At 39.7% G+C, this 21,504-nt stretch overlaps 1 protein-coding gene across 1 annotated transcript; it reads left to right on the top strand.

Annotated features, from left to right (window-relative positions):
* The first annotated feature begins 6,433 nt into the window (after positions 1-6,433).
* LOC106989571 (olfactory receptor 6C75-like) lies at positions 6,434-7,557 on the top strand. The gene has a single exon (XM_015088062.3). The coding sequence runs from the start codon at positions 6,450-6,452 to the stop codon at positions 7,410-7,412; it is 963 nt and encodes a 320-aa protein (XP_014943548.2). The 5' UTR covers positions 6,434-6,449; the 3' UTR covers positions 7,413-7,557.
* Positions 7,558-21,504: the final 13,947 nt, after the last annotated feature.

Here is a 21,504-nt window from a genome sequence, read left to right as displayed (position 1 = left end):
AGAACCTGCTTGGGATTCGCTCTTTCCTCTCTCTCTGCCCCACCTCTCTGCTCATGCTCTCTCTTTCTCTCTCTCTCAAATTAAGTAAATAAGCATTTTTTTAAGAAGGAAAAGAAAAGATGGAGGCATCACAATTCTGGACTTCATGTTATATTAGAAAGCTATAGTAATCAAAACAATATGGTAAAGGCACAAAAATAGAACATAGGTCAATGGAAAAGAAGAAAACCCAGAAATGAATGCACAACTGTATGGTTAATTAATCTTTGACAAAGCAGGAAACAACACCCAATGGGAAAAATACAAAATACATTTGTCTCATCAACAAATGGTGTTGGGAAAACTGGACAGCAACATGGGAAGAATGAAACTGAATCACTTTCTTACACCAAAAACAAAAATAAATTCAAAGTGGATTAAAGACCTAAACATGAGACATGAAACCATTAAAATCCTACAGGAGAACACAACTCATAACCTCTTTGACATCAGCTAGAGCAACTTCTTACTAGATATGTCTCCTGAGGCAAGGGGAAAGAAAGCAAAATTAAACTATTGGGGCTACATCAAAATAAAAAGCGTTTGTATAACAATTAACAACAAAACTAAAAGGCAACCTACGGACTGGGAGAAGATATTTGCAAATGACATATCTGATAAGGGATTAGTACCCAAAATCTATAAAGAACATGTAAAACACAACACTCAAAAAATGAATAATCCAATTTAAACATGGGCAGAAGATGTGAATAGACATTTCTCCAAAGAGGACTTACAAATGGCCAACAAAAACATGAAAAGATGTTCAACATCACTCATCATCAAAGAAATACAAATCAAAACTACAGGGGCGTCTGAGTGGCTCAGTCAGTTGAGTGTCCAACTTCGGCTCAGGTCGTGATCTCACAGTTCATGAATTCAAGCCCCACGTCAGGCTCTGTGCTGACAGCTCAGAGCCTGGACCCTGTTTCAGGTTCTGTGTCTTCCTCTCTCTTTCCTTTCCCCACTCATGCTCTGTCTCTCTCTGTCTCTCAAAGGTAAATAAACATTAAAAAAAAATTAAAAAAAACAAATCAAAACTACAATGAGATATATCCTCTCACCTATCAGAATGGCTAGAATTAACAACACAGAAAACAACAGTTATTGGTGAGGATGCAGAGAAAAAGGAACCCTGTTACCCTGTTGGTGGGAGTATAAACTGGTACAGCCACTGTGGACAACAGTATGGAGATTCCTCAAAAAGTTTAAAATAGAACTACCCAATGATACAGCAATTGCATGACTAGATATTTACTAAAAGAATACAAAAATACTAATTCAAAGGAATACATGCAGCATTATCTACAATATCCAAATTAAGGAAACAGCTCAAGTGTCCATCAAAAGATGAATATATAGGGGCCCCTGGGTGGCTCAGTTGGCTAGGCATCTGACTTCGGCTCAGGTCATGATCTTGCAATTCATGGGTTTGAGCCCCACATCAGGCTCTGAGCTGACAGCTCAGAGACTGGAGCCTCTACTTCAAATTCTGAGTCTCCCTCTCTCTACACCCCTCCCCCAACTGTGCTCTGTCTCTCCCTCTCTAAAATAAATAAACATTAAAAAAACTTTTTTAAAAGATGCATATATGAAGAAGATGTGGTATATTGTAGAATGGAATATTACTCAGTCATGAAAAAGAATGGCAACTTATCATTTGCAACAAGGTGGATGGAGCAAGTGAGTGTTATGCTAGGTGAAATAAGCAGGCAGAAAAAGACAAAAACCATGTGATTTCACTCTATGTGGAAGTGAAGAAGAAGAAGAAAAAAGAACATAGGGAAAAGAGAGAGAGAAAGGCAAACCAAGAAATACATTCTTCATTATAGAGAACAAACTGATGGTTACCAGAGGAGAGGTGGGGAGGAGGGGGATGGATTACATAGTTGATGCAGATTAGGAGTGCACTTGTGATGAGCACCTGCTATTGTATGTAAGTGTTCAATCACTATAGTTTACACCTGAAACTAATATGACACTGTATGTTAACTAACTGGAATTTAACTGAAAACTTTAAAAAAAAAAGTGGAGGATCCAGAACCTTACAAACTAGTTTCACTTCTGAGATTTATAGATAGATTTTTCTACCTCTTTCTATCCCACACAATTCAACTTAAGTAATCATTCTATATATAGTACGAGGTTCATTAAAAAGGAAAAGATTTCCTTTGTCCATACATGAATAAAAAAGAAAACCAAGAAACCCAGAGAGGATAAATGACCCTATACCTTCAGCTCCCCCTCCTGGTCCCAGGTTGGAAGCAACTAACACACACTACCATGCTTTTCCTCACATGGACGGATGGGTATTGGATGCGATATTAATGAACTCTCTGCATCAGAATCGATGTGCCCTGGGTCCCTGTTGCCATTACTGCCTTACTTTTATGGAAATTCCATGAAGGGACAGGGGTCCTCAAAGTAGTATTAGTATTCCAGCAGCTCCACCTTCCGCCAGGGGTTCCGCATAATGAGTGTTTCTCTCCATCCCAGTCACCACTTGCCAACCTAGCATCCCCACTCTCTCTCCCACAATATCACAGGTGACAGGATTTGCCTTTCTTCAAGTCTTAACTTAGCCTTCTTCCTTACGGATATAATACTAGAAATTGGAATGTTTCTAGGAATAGACCGTATTAACCAGATACACTATAAACCAAATATTCTTATTATGTAAATCCTGAATATAGCTTAGCCTAATTTTTCAAGGGTGGCTGGGGGACAGAGTAGCAAACATAATAATATTCTGCAGAGGAGAATCCACAACCCGATTTTGCTTTAGCCCTCCATGTTTTGATAATCACAAATACAATTTTAAGTACTATCCCTTTCCTTATTCTAACTAGAGAACTAAACACTCAAACACAAGGAATGCTGGGAAATGCCCAAGATAAATAAGATCTCAAGGTATCATTTAAAAACGTAAATAAATAGTGGGTATTGGAGACCCATGAGGGCACTATCCAGAAAAGTGGAACAATTTGAAACATTTTCCTGATGTCATCTCACCACCCCTTAGGCTAGATGCAAAATGTGATTAGTTCAGCCTGTTTCTTTGAGTGTCCCCTTTGTAAACCTTTCCATCAAACCACACGCCAGTTCCTCCTCCTTCCCATGATCATTTAGGCACTGGGACTTGCTCAGATGTGACAGGTATTTTTGCACCAGGAAGCTGGCTCTGACTAAAACTAAAACCCCGTGCAAATGTGTCTTTATCTGAGAATTAAAGTGTACAGTCTCACTTCCCTCTAGCTTCTGCGACACTTCTGCAATTACCCCTTATTTTTCCTAACTTCCAACTGAGAAAATAATCATGAGGTCCAAGTTTGGCCTGGACTGAAAGCAGAGTGTGTAGATAGACAGATGTTATAAAAAATGGTATGTCTATTTGAAGGAAGGTGAGAGCCACACGAATACTTGTGAAAGTTTCTATAATATTTGCCTTGACCTTGTAGGATCAATACTGATGAGAGCAGATTCAGGCACAACAAATTTCCAACTAGTATATGCCCAGGCCTGGCTGCAAATACACTCCGGGAGCTTAGTCCAACTCTCTAGATTTCAATGGGAAGCCAGAGGCCACAGAAAAAAGGATCACTCCTGCCACTGCAGTCCAGCTGAGGTACCCAGAAGAAGCAGCTTTCCAAGCCAGTGCTTGCTATGGATACAACTTCTCCATCCTCAGGCTCACAGCTGTTTCTCATGTGCATCTAGAATGAATCTGGGGATTCACTTCCAAAATGCCATTTCAAAAGAGAGGGACCTGCCAAGTTAGAGATGTTACACATACCACATAGCATTCCCCTTTCTTCCCTGAGGAAGAAAAAATTTGTGATTTCCTTTTTCAAGGAGATTTAGGAGCACAACGACAATACTCTTCAGATGAAAATATGCAATGAAAAGAATCATAACGGTGGAAGCATGAAGAACAATTGGCCAGGAAAGGTGGACTTCCCTAGTATCCTCCCAAAAGCCTCCCATGAAGGCCAGGGTGTAATCAAGCCCTTTCTCATCATAAACTCTATTCTTTTAACAACTATGCTCTGGCTTCAGTGCATGTGGAAAATTGTAGTTTGGACTTTTACCTCAAGTAAGTAGCAACATTCAGCCTGGGATTTTGGAAACCCTTGGGAAACTGTCATATAATTTCCTCGAAAAATCTTGGCAGAGAACAAGGCAGACATCTGGGAGTCAGCATCACCACAGACAATGGGAAAATAAATAGGACGATGGCACCAGTAACTCTTGTTTTCAACAGTGACCAATTACTGCCCGCAGCACACCGGCCATGCCTTTACTTTCTGCCTCTGTCTCTTCAGCATCTAATAAGGTTTGAAAGCTTGCACTCCTTGCTCACTGGCTGGGTCCGTCCTGCTGCTGACCAAACAGTCCTGTGGCAAAAATGTCAGAGAGACTTCAAACTTGCAGCTTCTCATTGTTGATGCAGGAAAGCAAGGATGCTCCTCTACACGGGAGGTGAGGCTATGCGGAGGAGCATAGTGCAGTAGACGCTGTCTTGGAGCAGGTGTTCCCATGACAGTAGAGCACTGCAGCACAAGGACCTTGTCTCAGCTGCACCGAGGCATAAACCTATAAGCAGCCGTCTGCTCCCAGCAACTAGGATAGCAGGTGGACAGCAATGTTGCAGGTTAGGTGGGCTTCCACACACTTGGGGAGCAGAGCCAGACCTTTCATCAGACCCTAAATAGTGTGGGAGTCCAGCTCTCGTCCAGAATTGCAGGCAGTGAAATGTGGTTGTTTTAGTCCATCTGCTGCTTTCTGGGGTTTTGGTGGTCAAGGCTGCCATGTAGCCTTGTTGTGGTATGAAACATTCTGGGCTATGGAAGCAGGGCTTTGTCAGCCAGACACCGGCAGCACTGGATGTATATTCACCTCACTGTGAGTCAACAGGTTATGACAATTGCGTTTCCTTCTCCTCTTTCCCCTCAGCCCACAGCAAGCTCTTGATTTCTTAGAGGACAATAGCTGCGAGAGGAAGAAGCCCCTCCTGCCAAGAGTTAACTCCCGTGTGTGACTGGCCTCAGGCACCGTAGTGACTTGGTGAACTTCCTAGGGTCTACTGGAAGAGAAGCAGGTGCACCCTCAGGCTGTGCCACTCAGGGATGAGCAGTTTGGCTTCATGAGAGGCCCTTCAGGGGGCCTGGCACACTGTGGGGTAGTGAGAGTGACACATTCCACACTGCCAGCTTTTAGCCTAATATTGAGATGCTAGAGTCAAACACCATCGTGAGAGAAGTCAGTGATTGAGAGGACTGAAGAGAGAAGAATGTTCACTGAGCTTCATGGAAGAGTGGATGTATGCATTCCAGGTTCCCAGCATATCTTCCTAAGTGGGTTAATTCTGTGAACTACTGTCAGCCCCCCTCCCTCACAGGCCAGCGTGAACCAAAGGGGCAGGTGGTAAATCCTGGATTTACAGTTTATGGCATGTTGTTGAGCAGCACCCAATGTCTCTGGTCTCCAGTCTCTTCTATAAAATGCTTGAGCTAAAGTAGATGCTCTCTCAGCCCCGTGTCACTCCACAGGCCAGTAACTCAACAGGGATTATAACTAAGGGTAGAAACAAGAAAGATAAAGCTAATCTTGCACGTAGGTTGAGAGATCAGCAATAGATTTGTTCCCGTTTTAGAATATTTTGTCACCTCATTTGGAAATAGCAGGCACTCCAGATTCAGGCATTCTGGCTAAGGTCCCAGCTATGTGACTTAAGCTCTCTGGAGCTCTCTAAGCCTCAGTTTCTGCTTCTAGAGAAGAAGGGGTTCGTGTTTATTGTGAAGACTCATAGAAATACTGAATTTCAGAGACCAGCATAGAACAAGCATAGATCCTCAACAGATGATGATGATGACAACTCAGACCATAGAATGTGCTGCATTATTAAAAGGTATGTTCAAAGGGAATATTACTAAATAACTGTTATGTTTACTTACAAATTGATAATAGTATTAACACAAGGAAATGTTTGATAACTACAAACATGCCAATAACTCTACTGATGATGCTCTATTTAAGCATTATCTTAATGATCGTAACATTATAATTAGACTATAAGAACAAGCTGGCTAAGTGCCAGTGGGTCAGTCAATTGAGCACCCAATTTCAGCTCATGTCATGATCTCACAGTCTGTTTTCCGGCTTCACATCGCTTTGAGCTGACATCGCAGAACCTGGTTTGGATTCTCTGTGTCTGTCCCTCTCTGCCCCTCGCTCCTTCCCTCTCTCTCTGAAAACTGAATAAACATTAAAAAAAATGTTTTAAGAACCAACTAGCTAAACCACTTTACTATCTGCCCAGCCACTTTCTTGGATAGACAGGTAACTTAATCATGATCCCCTCAAACCTTTGATCTCATGGTTGTTTTTATTGTAGGTTAAGACCAGCAGGGATGATGCTGTGGAAAGAGATATCCATGGAAATGGGGAATGGGACCACCGTCCAAGAATTCACCTTGGAGGGGTTTCCTGCCATCCAACACCTGGGAAAGGTCCTCTTCCTGGTGCACCTGCTGGCCTACCTGGCATCCATTACAGGCAATGCTGTCATAGTCACCATCACCTGTGCTGACTCCCGGCTCCAGACACCTATGTACTTTTTCCTCAGCATTTTCTCCTTCTTTGAGTGTTGTTTCATAAGTGCTGTTATTCCTAAGTTGCTGGTCATCTTTCTTTTAGGCCGGCAAACCATTTCCTTTCTTGCCTGTTTCATACAAGCCTTTGTGTTTGTCTATCTGGGAGCAGCAGGTTTCCTCCTCATAGCAGTGATGTCTGTGGATCGGTACATGGCCATTTGCAAGCCCCTGCATTACCCAACCATCATGAACCTCAAGACTTGCTTCCTCTTGGTCACTGCCTGCTGTGTTTTGGCCTTCATTCTCATCACTGGTCCACTAGTAATGGTTTCCCAGTTATCGTTCTGTGGCCCCCATGTCATTCCCCACTTCTTCTGTGACCTTGATCCTTTGATTCATCTCTCCTGTTCTAATACCAGGTCTGTTGAAATGTTGGCCTTTGTCATCGCTTTGTTGATCCTTTTGACATCGCTTATCATAACCATCATTGCATACAGCAACATAGTAGTCACAATTGTGCGACTCCCATCAGCCAAGGAGCGACAGAAAGCTTTCTCCACCTGCTCCTCTCACCTCATTGTCCTCTCTCTGATGTATGGCAGCTGTGTCTTTATATATGTGAAACCAAAGCAAAGGAACAGGCTGAACTCCAACAGGGAGGCTGCCCTTGTGAACACGGTGGTAACGCCATTGCTCAACCCTGTCATCTACACTCTGCGCAATAAGCAGGTACAGCAGGCTCTGAAGGAGAAAATGTGCACGTTGAAAATATCAAGATGAAAATAAAATCACATGGCCCTGGAATGGAAGGCTTCAGAAAAACATTTGACTTCATTCTGGCCAATGTAGCAGTCCACAGCTTTCTAGTATAGGGTCTCTGGCACACCCACTTGACCTCTGTACATTCCTGGAAAAATGGAAATCTGTTTTTCAAGGCCACATTTTATCTTAATGTGCTTACCTGTCTTCTCCCTAAATATTCCACATTTTGATGACAGTTGATTAAATGCAAAAACACTTATTGAATTTTTATTCTTCTCTATGATATAATCCATGTGCCTGAAATTTCCAAAATTTAGGAATTTGTATACTTATTTATTTCACTTCTCTCTACCTATAAACATGGCTGAGCAGAATTAATAAATATTTACCAAAAGGCATCTAGATAATTAAAATGATAGAATGCTGTATATTACGTTGTGGTTATGAAGGAAATGAAGTTAATAGTACCAGGGTTTGGGGCCGCATTACCTCTATGCCTATCCCTAGGCAATAATGGTCATAGTATCCCTCACCTTCAAATATATATGGTTTGCATCAGGTGTAATGGTGTGTAAAATGGTGTCCTCAGTCCTTAGCTTAGTTACATATGTATGCATCAATCCCATTCTGGAGAGAAACGGAATTGTTCTCAGGTTCAGACCATTCTCTATGGAGAGGAGATAACCACAGCTTCCCATGGTTTACCAATGCTCCTATTTTTCTAAATTATTTATTCTAGCTACAACCCCTCAGGTGCATAATACATACTTATGATTGGTTCCTATCCAAAATCTATTGCCACAGAATGCTTCTGTGTATCACTGGAAGAGAGCACTTATTTCTTATTTCTATAATCTCTTCCAAAGATTCAAGTTCACAGAATCTGAGTTTTGCTTATCTACTTCATGCTACTAATGAAAATAAACAAATCAAACATTTTTCCTATTTGTCTTGTGTTGTCAACTAAAAGGTATCTTCGGATTGATAACTTATTTTAAAGCCAATATTTCCATTACCTCAATCCTCAAACTTTGTGTAGTTTTTATACCTATTTTCCAGCTAGAATGTGTCTATTATTCTTCAGAAGCAACATCTCTAGAAAGATTAAGGCAAGTTTTATTTTGTTTGTTATCCCAAACCCTGAGGGTAGGTAATCTCAGGTACATTTTATGAAACACACCCTAAACTATGACTAGAGCATATTTGTCCTGATGGTCCTATTACAAATTTCAGATTTCATCTTACTGACAATGAATAAGTAGCAAACATGCCCTGAAAAATTACAGATGATTAGCTGTATACATTGTATTAAAAAGTGTTTGGAAAAGCTGAGATCAGAGTGGGAAAGTGGGACTGTTATAGAATTAGAAGAAAGGAAATGATGGCTTAGAGAAGTGGCACTGGGAGTGGAATACAAAGGGACCATAGCAGACTCTGAATCATTTGCACTGGAGAAACCTGGTGCTGCCTTCACCCTACCTGGTCAACTTCCAAAAACACTGAAGTGACCTTCTTCACAAAATATGGAAATTGGCCCAATAATCTCTGGCACCCACTTGAAAATACTCATGGAGAGAGCAACAAGATGGTGTGGGAACATGGAAGTAGTTCAGAGCTGAACTACTGAAGGCTGTATTGAAATGGTTGAGGTTTGGCAAGGCAGGAAAAAGTCAAGGAATTGTGGTCAAACTACTGAAAAGAGTGTGAGCCTCCCCAAAGGTTTAGTCAGGTTTTGATAATAGTTTATTATACTTAAACTAACTAAATGCGCTTTATATTACCTTGAGATAGACTGTGCTTGAAGGGTGAGCCTGACAAATAGAAAAATGAAGACCAGAAATCCAAAACTGAGTCTATAAATCCAGGATGGTCGTTACCAGCCATAGATGGTACCCAGGGCAGGACAAACCCTAATGAGCAGATTAATGCTCTAGATTCTGGTGCTAAAAAACATTTTGTTTAGAAAATCCCCTAACCTAATTCTATGTTGACAATATTTCCACTCACAATTTTTAAACCACTTCCTTGAAGTATGACTGACATACAAAAAGCTGTAGATATTTGATGTATACAACTTGATGTGTTTGGAGATAAGTATAAATCCTTGAAACCGTCATCACTATCATTGCTAGGAACCTATCTAACACCTCCAAAACTTTCTTCCTGGTCCCCTTGTTGTTGATTTTTTTCCATGTATGCTAGGTAAAAGCACTTAATACAGATGGTGGATGAGTGTACTCTAAGCTTGCCTCATCCTGTGAACACAGCTAGACAATTATCAAATCATTTTGAACACCTACGAGACAAACCTGAGGATTTAAAGAACAAAACTTCAAGTCTATAAGTAGAAAAGTGACCACATTCTGGAAAGTAGGAAGTGCTGAGAGTTTTTTGGGGGGGGAGATAAAAAACTGTGTGTGCTGCAGAAGGGAAGGTGCCCTGTTTATGGAGACGACCACAAGGTATGATAAGCAGCGGAACACAAAACCTGAAGTTTTAAAAGTCCACCACTACCTGGGTCATTCCTTGCTTAAAGGTTCTCTGGTGGTGAAGGAGGGTAGACAACATGTCCAGGAGTGGACAGCATGGTCTGAGGATGCCCTGGGTCACAAAAAGAATGGGTAGTGCCAACATGCTGCACTGTTCCCAGGCATAGGAGCGGGGAGGCATCATGATTCAGAGAGCAACCTCTTTGACATCAGCCATAGCAACTTCTTACTAGCCATGTCCCCTGAGGCAAGGGAAACAAAAGCAAAATGAACTATTGGGACTTTATCAAGAGAAAAACATCTGCACAGTGAAGGAAATAACCAACACAATTAAAAGACAGCCTATAGAATGGGAGAAGGTATTTGCAAATGACATATCTGATAAAGGGTTAGTATACAAAATCTATAAAGAACTTATCAAACTTAACACCCAAAAAACAAATAACCCAGTTAAGACATGTGCAGAAGACATGAATAGACACTTTCCAAAGAACACATCCAAATGGCTAACAGACATATGAAAAGATACTCAACATCACTCATCATCAGAGAAATACAAATCAAAACCACAATGAGACGTCACCTCACACCTGTCAGAATGGCTAAAAGTAACAACACAAGAAACAACAGATGTTGGCAAGGATGCAGAAAAAGGGGTACCCTCTTGCACTGTTAGTGGAATGCAGACTTGTGCAGCCACTCTGAAAACCATATGGAGATTCCTCAAAAAGGTAAAAATAGAACTACTCTAAGATTCAGCAATTGCACTAGTAGGTATTTACCTAAAGGATACAAAAATTCAGATTTGAATGAGTACACGTACTCTGATGTTTATAGCAGCATTATCAATAATAGCCAAACTGTGAAAAGAACCTGAATATCCATCAACTGATGAATGGATAAAGAAGATGTGATTACACACACACACACACACACACACACACACACACACACACACACTGGAATATTACTCAGCCATCAAAAAGAATGAAGTCTTGCCATTTGCAATGCTGTGGATGGAGACAGTGTATTATGCTAAGCAAAATAAGTCAGGAAAAGACAAATACCACATTATTTCACTCATATGTGGAATTTAAGAAACAAAACAGATGAACATATGGGAAGGGTAAAAAGAGAGAGGGGGAAGCAAACCATAAGAGACTCTTAAAGATAAAGAGCAAACTGAGGGCTGATGGAGGAAAGTGGGTGGGAGATAGGCTAGATGGGTGATGTGTATTTAGTAGGCACTTGTAGTGTTGTGCCCTGGGTATTGTATGTAAGTGATGAATCACTTAATTCTACTCCTGAAACCAATATTGCACTGTATGTTAACTAATTAGAGTTCAAATAAAGATTTGAAGAAAAAGTAAAGAAAAAAGTATGACTTAAAGTTTAAATTACAAAGGTAAATAAGAATGTTTCAATTACCATTTTAAATCAAAAATCTTTATTTTAAAATACAACAAATAGATCTTTGGCTGAGGAACCAGATACCTCTGCTTACCTCTTAGAAAAGAATGCACATGATTCCAACATGAAGATGATATAAACAACTACACGGACAGGGTCCTCAAATATGGCGCCTATGGACTCCAGAGGAGAAAGATAGTACAAGGCCTCCCACTGGGTGAGGACGAGCAGGTCATCCCCCACAGACATCCTACATATCAAGAATAAAAAGGACAAATGGTCAACCCAACTGGTCAAGATACATTTTTATTACTTTTCAAACTCCTCAAAAATCATGACAGCGTTTTAAGCTCAGGGCACCTACATTTAATGATTCTATGTAACTTAAAGATTGACTTTTGTGTATAATATTTTCACTTCCTTGAGTATTATAGAGTGAGCATCTATTACATAAAAAACATTGTGAATATATTATTAATGGAAGAGTGGGATCTTTTAAAAACCAACATTTGAATACATCTACAAAAAAAATCTTCATTCTCTTCCTAAAGATAAGAAGATGATTACATTTACAGTCGATCTCTGATTACATTTAGAATCTGAAACTTTCTGCACTATACAAGAGTATGCAATATATTCTTTCACTTCAAAGTATTCTATGAAGAATATAATCAATTGAAATATTGACAAACAACTAACCCCCTGCCTAAATTTTATATGTTTTTTATAAGAAATACCCTTTTTAAATGTTTATTTATTTATTTTGAGAGAGAGAGAGAGAGAGAGAGCTCTAGAAAGAGAGAGAATGCAAGCAGGGAAGGGGTAGAGATGGAGAGAGAGAGAATCCTAAGCAGGCTTCACATTGTTAGCATGGAAACCGACATGGGACTCAAACTCATGAACTGCAAGATCATGACCTGAGATGAAATCAAGCATCAGACACTTAACTGCCTGAGCCACCCAGGCACCCAGAAATAGTCTTGTAACAAATATTCATAATAGGGTTTTTATCCAGAGAAACGTTTAAGAATTTTTATAGTAACAGAACTGGGAACAGCATAAGTTCTGCGGTACAGGGGGAAGGAAAGCACCTGACTTCAGGTCATGAACTCGCAGTTCATGAGTTTTAGTCCCGTGTCAGGCTCTGTGCTGCCAGCTCAGAGCCTGGAGCCTGCTTCACATTCTGTGTCTCACTCTCTCTCTCTCTGCCCCTTCTCTGCTCACTCTGTGTGTCTGTCTCTCTCTCTCTCTCAAAACTAAATAAATGTTAATATTTTTTTTTAATGTCTGGTACCTGAATATAAATTTCAAATGACTTCTTTCCTGTGCCCCTAGAATCACTAATCCCCAATCAAAAGCACTGTTCATAGACATTACTCAATTTTCCAACAATCTTACCATTAAAAAGACTCTTATTTGAGATCACAACACACACACACACACACACACACACACACACACACACACAGCACTTAATATAAGATCTACCCTCTTAGCAAATTAGAATGAAATTGGACTACTTTCTTATACCATACACAAAAACAAATTCAAAATGGATTAAAAACCAAAATGTGAGATGGGAAACCATAAAAATCCTGGAGGAGAACATAGGCCATAAACCTTTTGACATCAGCCATAGCAACTTCTTTTTTTTTTTTTTTAATGTTTATTTATTTTCGAAGAGAGACAGAGCATGAGCAGGGGAGGGGCAGAGAGTGGGAGACACAGAATGTGAAGCAGGCTCCAGGCTCTGAGCTGGCAGCACAGAGCCGGACGTGGGGCTTGAACTCATCAACCATGAGATCATGACCTGAGCCAAAGTTGTACACTTAACTGACTGAGCCACCCAGGCCCCCAGCCATAGCTACTTCTCACTAGGTATGTCTCCTGAGGCAAGGGAAAGAAAAGCAAAAATAAACTATTGGGACTACGTCAAAATAAAAAGCTTCAAGTATAGAGAAAAAGGGGGGGGCAACCCAAGAAACATACTCTTAACTATATACAACAAAATGATGGTTACCAGAGAGGAGGTGAGTGGGGGGATGGCTAAATACATGATAGGGATTGAGCGCACTTGTGATGAGCACTCGGTGTTGTATGTAAGTGTTAAATCACTAAATGGTACACCTTAAACTAATGTTATACTGTACGTTAACTAACTATAATTTAAATAAAGACTTAAAAAAAAAAACAGTGGGTCATTGGTGAAGAACCAAAGTCTACAGACTTGCCAAGCATGTGGAGCCCTTTGGGCACACAATGAAAGCACATAGATAGATGATACATACATACACACATACATACATACATACATACATACATACATACATACATAAAATGGGATATTGCGTCTTCCCATTACTTATTTGCTTATATAGCTGCACAAATCCTCATTAATAGTTCTATAATAGTTCTGTAATTCTTAGATGATGGAGGGCCTTTCAATTTCTGTTTCAGGGACCGGTTGTTTTATCACAGTGGCCATAAGTTTGTTGTTGGTCCTACATTTATCAATACTTTTTTTTTTAAATATAACTTATTGTGGGGGCGCCTGGGTGGCGCAGTTGGTTAAGCGTCTGACTTCAGCCAGGTCACGATCTCACAGTCCGGGAGTTCGAGCCCCGCGTCAGGCTCTGGGCTGATGGCTCAGAGCCTGGAGCCTGTTTCCGATTCTGTGTCTCCCTCTCTCTCTGCCCCTCCCCCTCCCCCGTTCATGCTCTGTCTCTCTCTGTCCCAAAAATAAATAAAAAACGTTGAAAAAAAATTTTTTAAATATAACTTATTGTCAAATTGGCTAACATACAGCGGGTAAAGTGTGCACTTGCTTTTTGGGGTAACTTCCCGTGGTTCATCGCTTACATACAATACCCAGTGTTCATCCCAACAAGTGCCCTTCTCAATGCCCATCACCCATTTTCTCCTCTCCCCCACCCCCCTACCAGCTCTCAGTTTGTTCTCTGTATTTAAGAGTCTCTTATGGTTTGCCTTCCTCCCTGTTTGTAACTATTTTCCCCCCTTCCCTTCCCTTCCTCCATGGTCTTCTGTTAAGTTTCTCAAATTCCACATGAGTGAAAACATATGATATCTGCCTTTCTCTGACTGACTTATTTCACTTAGCATAATACCTTCCAGTTCCATCCACGTTGCTGCAAATGGCATGATTTCATTCTTTCTCATTGCCAAGTAGTATTCCATTGTATATATAAACCACATCTTCTTTATCCATTTATCAGTTGATGGACATTTAGGCTCTTTCCATAATTTGGCTATTGTCGATAGTGCTGCTATAAACATTGGGGTTACATATGTTCCTATGAATCAGCACTCCTGTATCCTTTGGATAAATTACTAGCAGTGCTATTGCTGGGTCGTAGGGTAGTTCTATTTTTAATTTTTTGAGGAACCTCCACACTGTTTCCAGAGTGGCTACACCACTTTGCATTCCCACCAACAGTGCAAGAGGGTTCCCGTGTCTCCACATCCTCGCCAGCATCTGTTGTTTCCTGAATTGTTAATTTTAGCCAATTTGACCAGTGTGAGGTGGTATCTCAGTGTGGTTTTGATTTGTATTTCCTTGATGATGAGTGATATTGAGCATCTTTTCATGTGTCTGTTGATCTGGATGTCTTCTTTGGAAAAGTGTCTATTCATGTCTTCTGCCCATTTCTTCCCTAGATTATTTGTTTTTCGGGTGTGGCGTTTGATAAATTCTTTATAGATTTTGGATACTACCCCTTTATCCAATATGTCATTTGAAAATATCTTTTCCTATTCCATAGGTTGCCTTTTAGTTTTGTTGATTGTTTTCTTTGCAGTGCAGAAGCTTTTTATCTTGATGAGGTCCTAATAGTCCATTTTTGCTTTTAATTCCCTTGCCTTTGGAGATGTGTTGAGCAAGAAATTGCTGAGGCTGAGGTCAAAGAGGTTGTTGCCTGCTTTCTACTCTAGGGTTTTGATGGTTTCCTGTTTCACATTTAGGTCTTTCATGCATTTTGAGTTTATTTTTGTATATGATGTAAGAAAGTGGTCTAGTTTCCTTCTTCTGCATGTTGCTGTCCAGTTCTCCCAGCACCATTTGCTAAAGAGACTGTCTTTTTTCCATTGGATACTCTTTCCTGCTTTGACAGAGATTAGTTGGCCATACATTTGTGGGTCCAATTCTGGGTTCTCTATTCTATTCCATTGGTCTATGTCTGTTTTTGTGCCAATACCATACTGTCTTGATGATTACAGCTTTGTAGTAGAGGCTAAAGTCTGGGATTGTGATGCCTCCTGCTTTGGTTTTCTTTTTCAATATTACTTTGGCTATTCAAGGGTCTTCTGTGGTTCCATACAAATTTTAGGATTGTTTGTTCTAGCTTTGAGAAGAATGCCAGTGCAATTTTGATTGGGATTGCATTGAATGTGTAGATTGCTTTGGGTAGTATTGACACTATATTTATTCTTCCTATCCATAAGCATGGAATGTTTTTTTCATTTCTTTCTGTCTTCTTCAATTTCCTTCATAAGTTTTCTATAGTTTTCAGCCTACTGATATTTTACATCTTTGGTTAGGTTTATTCCAAGGTATTTTATGGATCAATACTTTTAAGTCCATCCTAATGTTCAGCTAAATGTTAGACATCCACCAGATCCATAATTTCTCATATAATTTTCTGACCAAGCTTCCTATTTCAGGTTTTAGCCCATTTATACGAAGAGAGAATAGGGATCCTTCCACATTAGCTTAGAGTCGACCCAAGAGTATTGTTTAAAGTTTCTTGAAACAGAATTCTAGAATCTTTTCAAGTCTTTTTTGTTGTTGTTTACAATCATAGCTATTCAAAAAGGACTACTTTTCTTTTCTTACTGTTTCCAGGCCTTTTTAAAGTATTTTCCATGATGGAACTTTAAAAAAATTTTTTAATGTTTTTTTTTTTTTTTTTTTTTTTTTGAGAGAGAGGGACAGAGACAGAGCACGAGTAGGGGAGGGGCAGAGAGAGGAAGACACAGAATCTGAAGCAGGCTCCATTCTCCAAGCTGTTAGCACAGAGCTGGACGCGGGGCTCAAACTCACTGTCAGATCATGACCTGAGCCTAAGTCGGATGCTTAATCAACTGAGCCTCCCAGGCTCCCCTCCATGATGGAATTTTTTAAATTGTTTTCACTTTCCAACATGATAGGTTTCAATGAATCTTGTCTTTAATGGGAAAAGAGTAATTGGCTTAGATCTAAAATCCCTGGCCAGTAAATGACTAATATAATTCAAAATCCTGTAGCAATGTTTTGGTTTTTCTGTGGTCTGGGAAATTCTTTATTATGGTTGTAATATAATTCAGCTTATTTCATCTTCCTCTGATTTACCTTCTGGCAAAGCAATCTGGAGGGAGGAATGGCCCATTAAATCAATAGTCTTCTGGGCAAGACCTTGAGAGTAGTCTAAGTTGTGAAATCACAGCAAGTCGAACATAAAGAATGCACAAGGAGGGCCAGTGTATGAAGACCCAAATAAAGTGGTTTCTTTTTTTAATGTTTATTTTTTGAGAGAGAGGTTGACAGAATGTGGGCAGGGGAGGGGCAGAGAGAGAGAGGAAGACACAGAATCTGAAGCAGGCTCCAGGCTCTGAGCTGTCAGCACAGAGCCTGATGCGGGGCTCAAACCCACGAACTGTGAGATAATGACCTGAGCCGAAGCTGGACACTGAACCGACTGAGCCACCCAGGTGCCCCAAATAAAGTGTTTCCTTAACTTCAGCATTCCCCAGAGAATTTGGGGGGAAACCTGTAATGGGGTAAGAAGTTTGTTTTGAGCCCTCCACATACCAATTAAAAATGGCTTTTTTTTAACGTTTATTTATTTTTGAGAGAAAGAGACAGAGCATGAGCAGGGGAGGGTTGAGAGAGAGAAGGAGACACAGAATCTGAAGCAGGCTCCAGGCTCTGAGCTATCAGCACAGAGCCCAACGCAGGGCTCAAACCCACAAACCACAAGATCATGACCTGAGCCACTTAGGGGCCCCCGAAATGGCTTTCTGAATATTTGGTATGTTTCCTTCTTGCCAGAAGTTAGTCCAAGATGCTTTGTCTTCACCATTTCAAAAGTTCCCCATAATAGTCTTTGCAATTCTTATTCATGTTTAGTGAAATTGTGCTATCTAAGAAAATAAGCACATGAATTGTGGTTATAGTGAGAATACATATGAGTTCTGCTTGAAGGTTTGGTGTGGGCAGAGACATCCATTTGGGCATAAAAAAGTGCAAGTCTCCATAGCCAGCATCTAGTGGTCCTTATGAAATGGTGTGTTAGACTTTTGATTCTAAACCTGTAATAGCCAGGAAATCATTAGCTCTGGAGTAGGGAAACTAAGAATAAAGACCTCCTGTGTTTTCTTGTTTAAACAGACGAGACAGAACCTTCCCATGGAGTGTTTTTTTAGAGGAAGAGTTTATTGTTCCAGCAATAAACAAAGGCAAAAGCTGGCCTAACAGCATATGCATACCAATTAGTCCCAAAGCCAGCTGAATGGTGAGTAGGAAAGTCTCCATCCCACCCCTGTCCTTAAGAAGCTTCCCTTTTAACATTCAAGCAAGGGTCAAACAAAATGAGCAAGAAAAAAGAGAGGTCATCTCAGAACTTGGTTAATAACAGTAAAAGAAAATGATGGTATGGAAAGTCAGTACTTCTCCCAGGAAGAATTGTTATCACAAGTTCCTATTTATTTATATTTGGTTTAAACCTAAGTATGTGGGAGTGCACAAGGACTTACACACCACTAGTTCTAGGAAAGCAAAATAAACACAGCTAGATTCAGTGGTAAGAAGCTCTGTTAAAGAATTAAAAGCTTCAGGGGGTGCCTGGGTGGCTCAGTTGGTTAAGCGACCGACTTCGGCTCAGGTCATGATCTCGCAGTTTGTGAGTTTGAGCCCCACGTCGGGCTCTGTGCTAACAACTCAGAGCCTGGAGCCTACTTCAAATTCTATGTCTCCCCCTCTCTCTACCCCTCCCCTGCTCACGCTCTGTGTCTCTCTGTCTCTCAATAATAAATAAACATTTTTAAAAATTAAAAAAAAAAAGAATTGAAAGCTTCAGATGACCAATGAGAACATACATCAACCATTATTGGGCTGAGATTGCCCAAGTCACCATGATAAAAGGAACCATGGCTGATTACAATGTTGCTACAAGAAAGAACAAGATGAGTTCGGAGCTCCTTGTGATGTCAAAAAGCTAGGAAGTGCCCCCCAAATAATAGAGACATGTCAAAAGGCACAGGAGCTAACTTGAAGGGACTCCCAGTGGCCATGTGTGGAACAATTTGAGTAACACAATGAACAGTGGTACTAATAGATATAGACCATTACACAAAACAAATACCCATGAGTTCACACCGATATAGGTAAAGAATTGAATAGGAGGAGAAGGAAAACCACTTCCTTATAGTAGAATTCTAATAAATGTAGATGGAATAATGGAAGTAGAACACCACTGTTTGAAAATACCACAGTAATAATTGTTTCAAGTAAGAATCATCCTTGGATACTAAATGAGTGGGCAAAAGAATAAAGTGGAATATTTACATAGTCTCAAAGCATCTGCCAATAAGATATTAACTACAAAGGGAAAAAATAGTAACTTTATTAATTTTATTTTTTATGTTTATTTCATTTATTTTTTTTTAATTTTTTTTAAACGTTTATTTATTTTTCAGACAGAGAGAGACAGAGCATGAACGGGGGAGGGGCAGAGAGAGAGGGAGACACAGAATCGGAAGCAGGTTCCAGGCTCTGAGCCATCAGCCCAGAGCCCGCCGCGGGGCTCAAACTCCCAGATGGTGAGATCGTGACCTGAGCTGAAGTCGGACGCTTAACCGACTAGCCACCCAGGCGCCCCTATTTTATTTATTTTGAGAGAGAGAGAGCATTTGCAAGTGGGGGAAGGGCAGAGAGAGAGAGGGAGAGAGGAGATCTCAAGCAGGCTCCGCACTGTTAGCATGGAGCCCAATGCAGGGCTTGATCCCATGACTGTGAGATAATGACTTGATGCTTAACTGAGTTCTCTAACTTTATTAATTTTAAACACACACCACTTTAAACAAGTGATTACCTGTAACTACTAGTAAACTAACATCACTAGTAGTAAGATATGGTGACATCATATACCTGAGAAAGCCACAACATCATTTCCATGGGATTTTTGACAAAATTTCATAACTGTAATCAGATAAACCCACATTGACAATCATTGTATAAAATAAATAGCATTCTTCAAAAGTATCAAAGTCATGAAAGGCAATGAAATGTGGAAGAAACTATCCCAAACTGGAGAAGGTCTAGAAGACAAGAAACTGCCTGGATATAATATATGCCCAGGATTGGATCTTGAACCAGAAAAAAGACATTACTAGGACAACTGAAAAAATATAATAAGATATGCAAATTAAGTATTAATTTCCTGATCATGATCATTGTTCTGTGGTTATATGCTAATATTTGAGGAAGCTATATGAAAGGTATATGAGATTTTTTTCCCTTCATTTTGCAACTTTTTTTGGTAAGTCTAAAGTTATTTCAAAGTGAAAAGTTCAAGAGGAAAAGAAGCAAGCTTAAAAATAATGTAATCAATATGATCTGACTTTTATAAAGCGAAAAATGCCCATTGAATCTACTTAAGTATAGTTAATACATGAGTATTCAAGCACACAAGCATTTAAGGAAGGCTACAAACTCTGTAACTAACGCTGGCTGCAGGAAGGGATTGTGTTGGGATGGAGATAGAGACGTGAGATGGGAAGGGAAAGCAGAGATTAGTCACTTTTTTTCTAAACACTTTCTGTGTAGAAGGCTAATAACCATTCTCCTCTAAGGACAGATTTACCTTTGACCACCTTTCCAACTCTATTCCACTGGAAATCTTATAAAGGTGGTGTGGCATATAGACTCTCACATGGCCTCCAATTATCCCACCTCCTGGTATTCACACCCTTGTGTAATCTCCTTCCACTGAGTATGGGCAAGGCTGGCGACTTACTTATAACCATTTAACACTATAAATTTCCCTGGAAACACTGCTTTAGCTTCCATCCACCAATTTTGATGTTATGTTTTCATTTTTCATTCGGTTCAAGAAATGAAAATATTTTCCTTAATACTTCCTATTGGTGATAAATAAATAATTGATTGGAATAAATAAATAATTCCTATTTGGCCAAGAAATTATTCTGAAATGTATTATTTAATTTCTAAGTATCTATTATTTAATTTCTACATATAAATCATATATACCTCATATACGTGGAATCTTGCAGTATTTATTAATACCAACTTCTCTCTTTTAGTTGGGTGAGTTTAGGTCATTTCCATTTAATGAAATTATTCATATGCTTGGATTTAGGTGTACCATGTTGTTATTTGTTTTATGCAGTTTGTCCTGTTTTTCCTTCCTTCATTTCCCCTAATCCTGCCTCCATTTGAGTTCCTTGAATATTGCTATCATTCCATTTTAATTGATCAGGTTTTTAAAAATAATATCTGTTTGTATAGATTGTTTTAGTTGGTTACTATGAAAATTACAATTTACATATTTAACTTTCCACAGTCAACACTTTACCACTTAAGTGGAATTGAGAAATCTTTCAACTACATGGATCCCTTTACCCTCTTCCTCTTTATGTTATAATTATTTTATATATTATATACGTATACTTTGGAAACCCATGCAGATAACATTATCTGTTCTCCTTTCAAACATCAAATATATTTTTCAAGAACTCAAAGTGGAATATATGCCAACATATTTACCATTTCTCTATCTTCTTATCCCTGATGCACCATTTTCTTCTGGTGTCATTTCCCTTCTGTCTTTAAGAACTTGGTTTAGCTAAAATAAACAAACAAACATCAAAAAAAAAATAAAAATAATTTCCTTCAGTAATTCTTTTACAGCAGAGCTGACCACAACAAATACTCTTAGCTTTCCTTCATCTCAGAACACATTCACTTTACCTTCATTCCTTTTTTTTTTTTTTCTTTTAAAATTCTAGTTAGTTAACACACAGTGTTGTCACGGCTTCAGGAGTGGGACCCAGTGATTCCTTTCTTACATGTGACAGCCAGTGCTCATCCCAAAAAGTGCCTACCTCCCTACCATCCCTACCACCCACCTCCCCTCCCGCAACCTTCAGTTTCTTTTCTGTATTACAGTTTCCTGTGGTTTGCCTCCATATGTTTTTAT

Source organism: Acinonyx jubatus, chromosome D2 (assembly GCF_027475565.1).
Source record: "Acinonyx jubatus isolate Ajub_Pintada_27869175 chromosome D2, VMU_Ajub_asm_v1.0, whole genome shotgun sequence".
In the NCBI taxonomy this organism is placed as follows: Eukaryota; Metazoa; Chordata; class Mammalia; order Carnivora; family Felidae; genus Acinonyx; species Acinonyx jubatus.
This window is presented reverse-complemented; position numbering and strand designations above follow the sequence as displayed.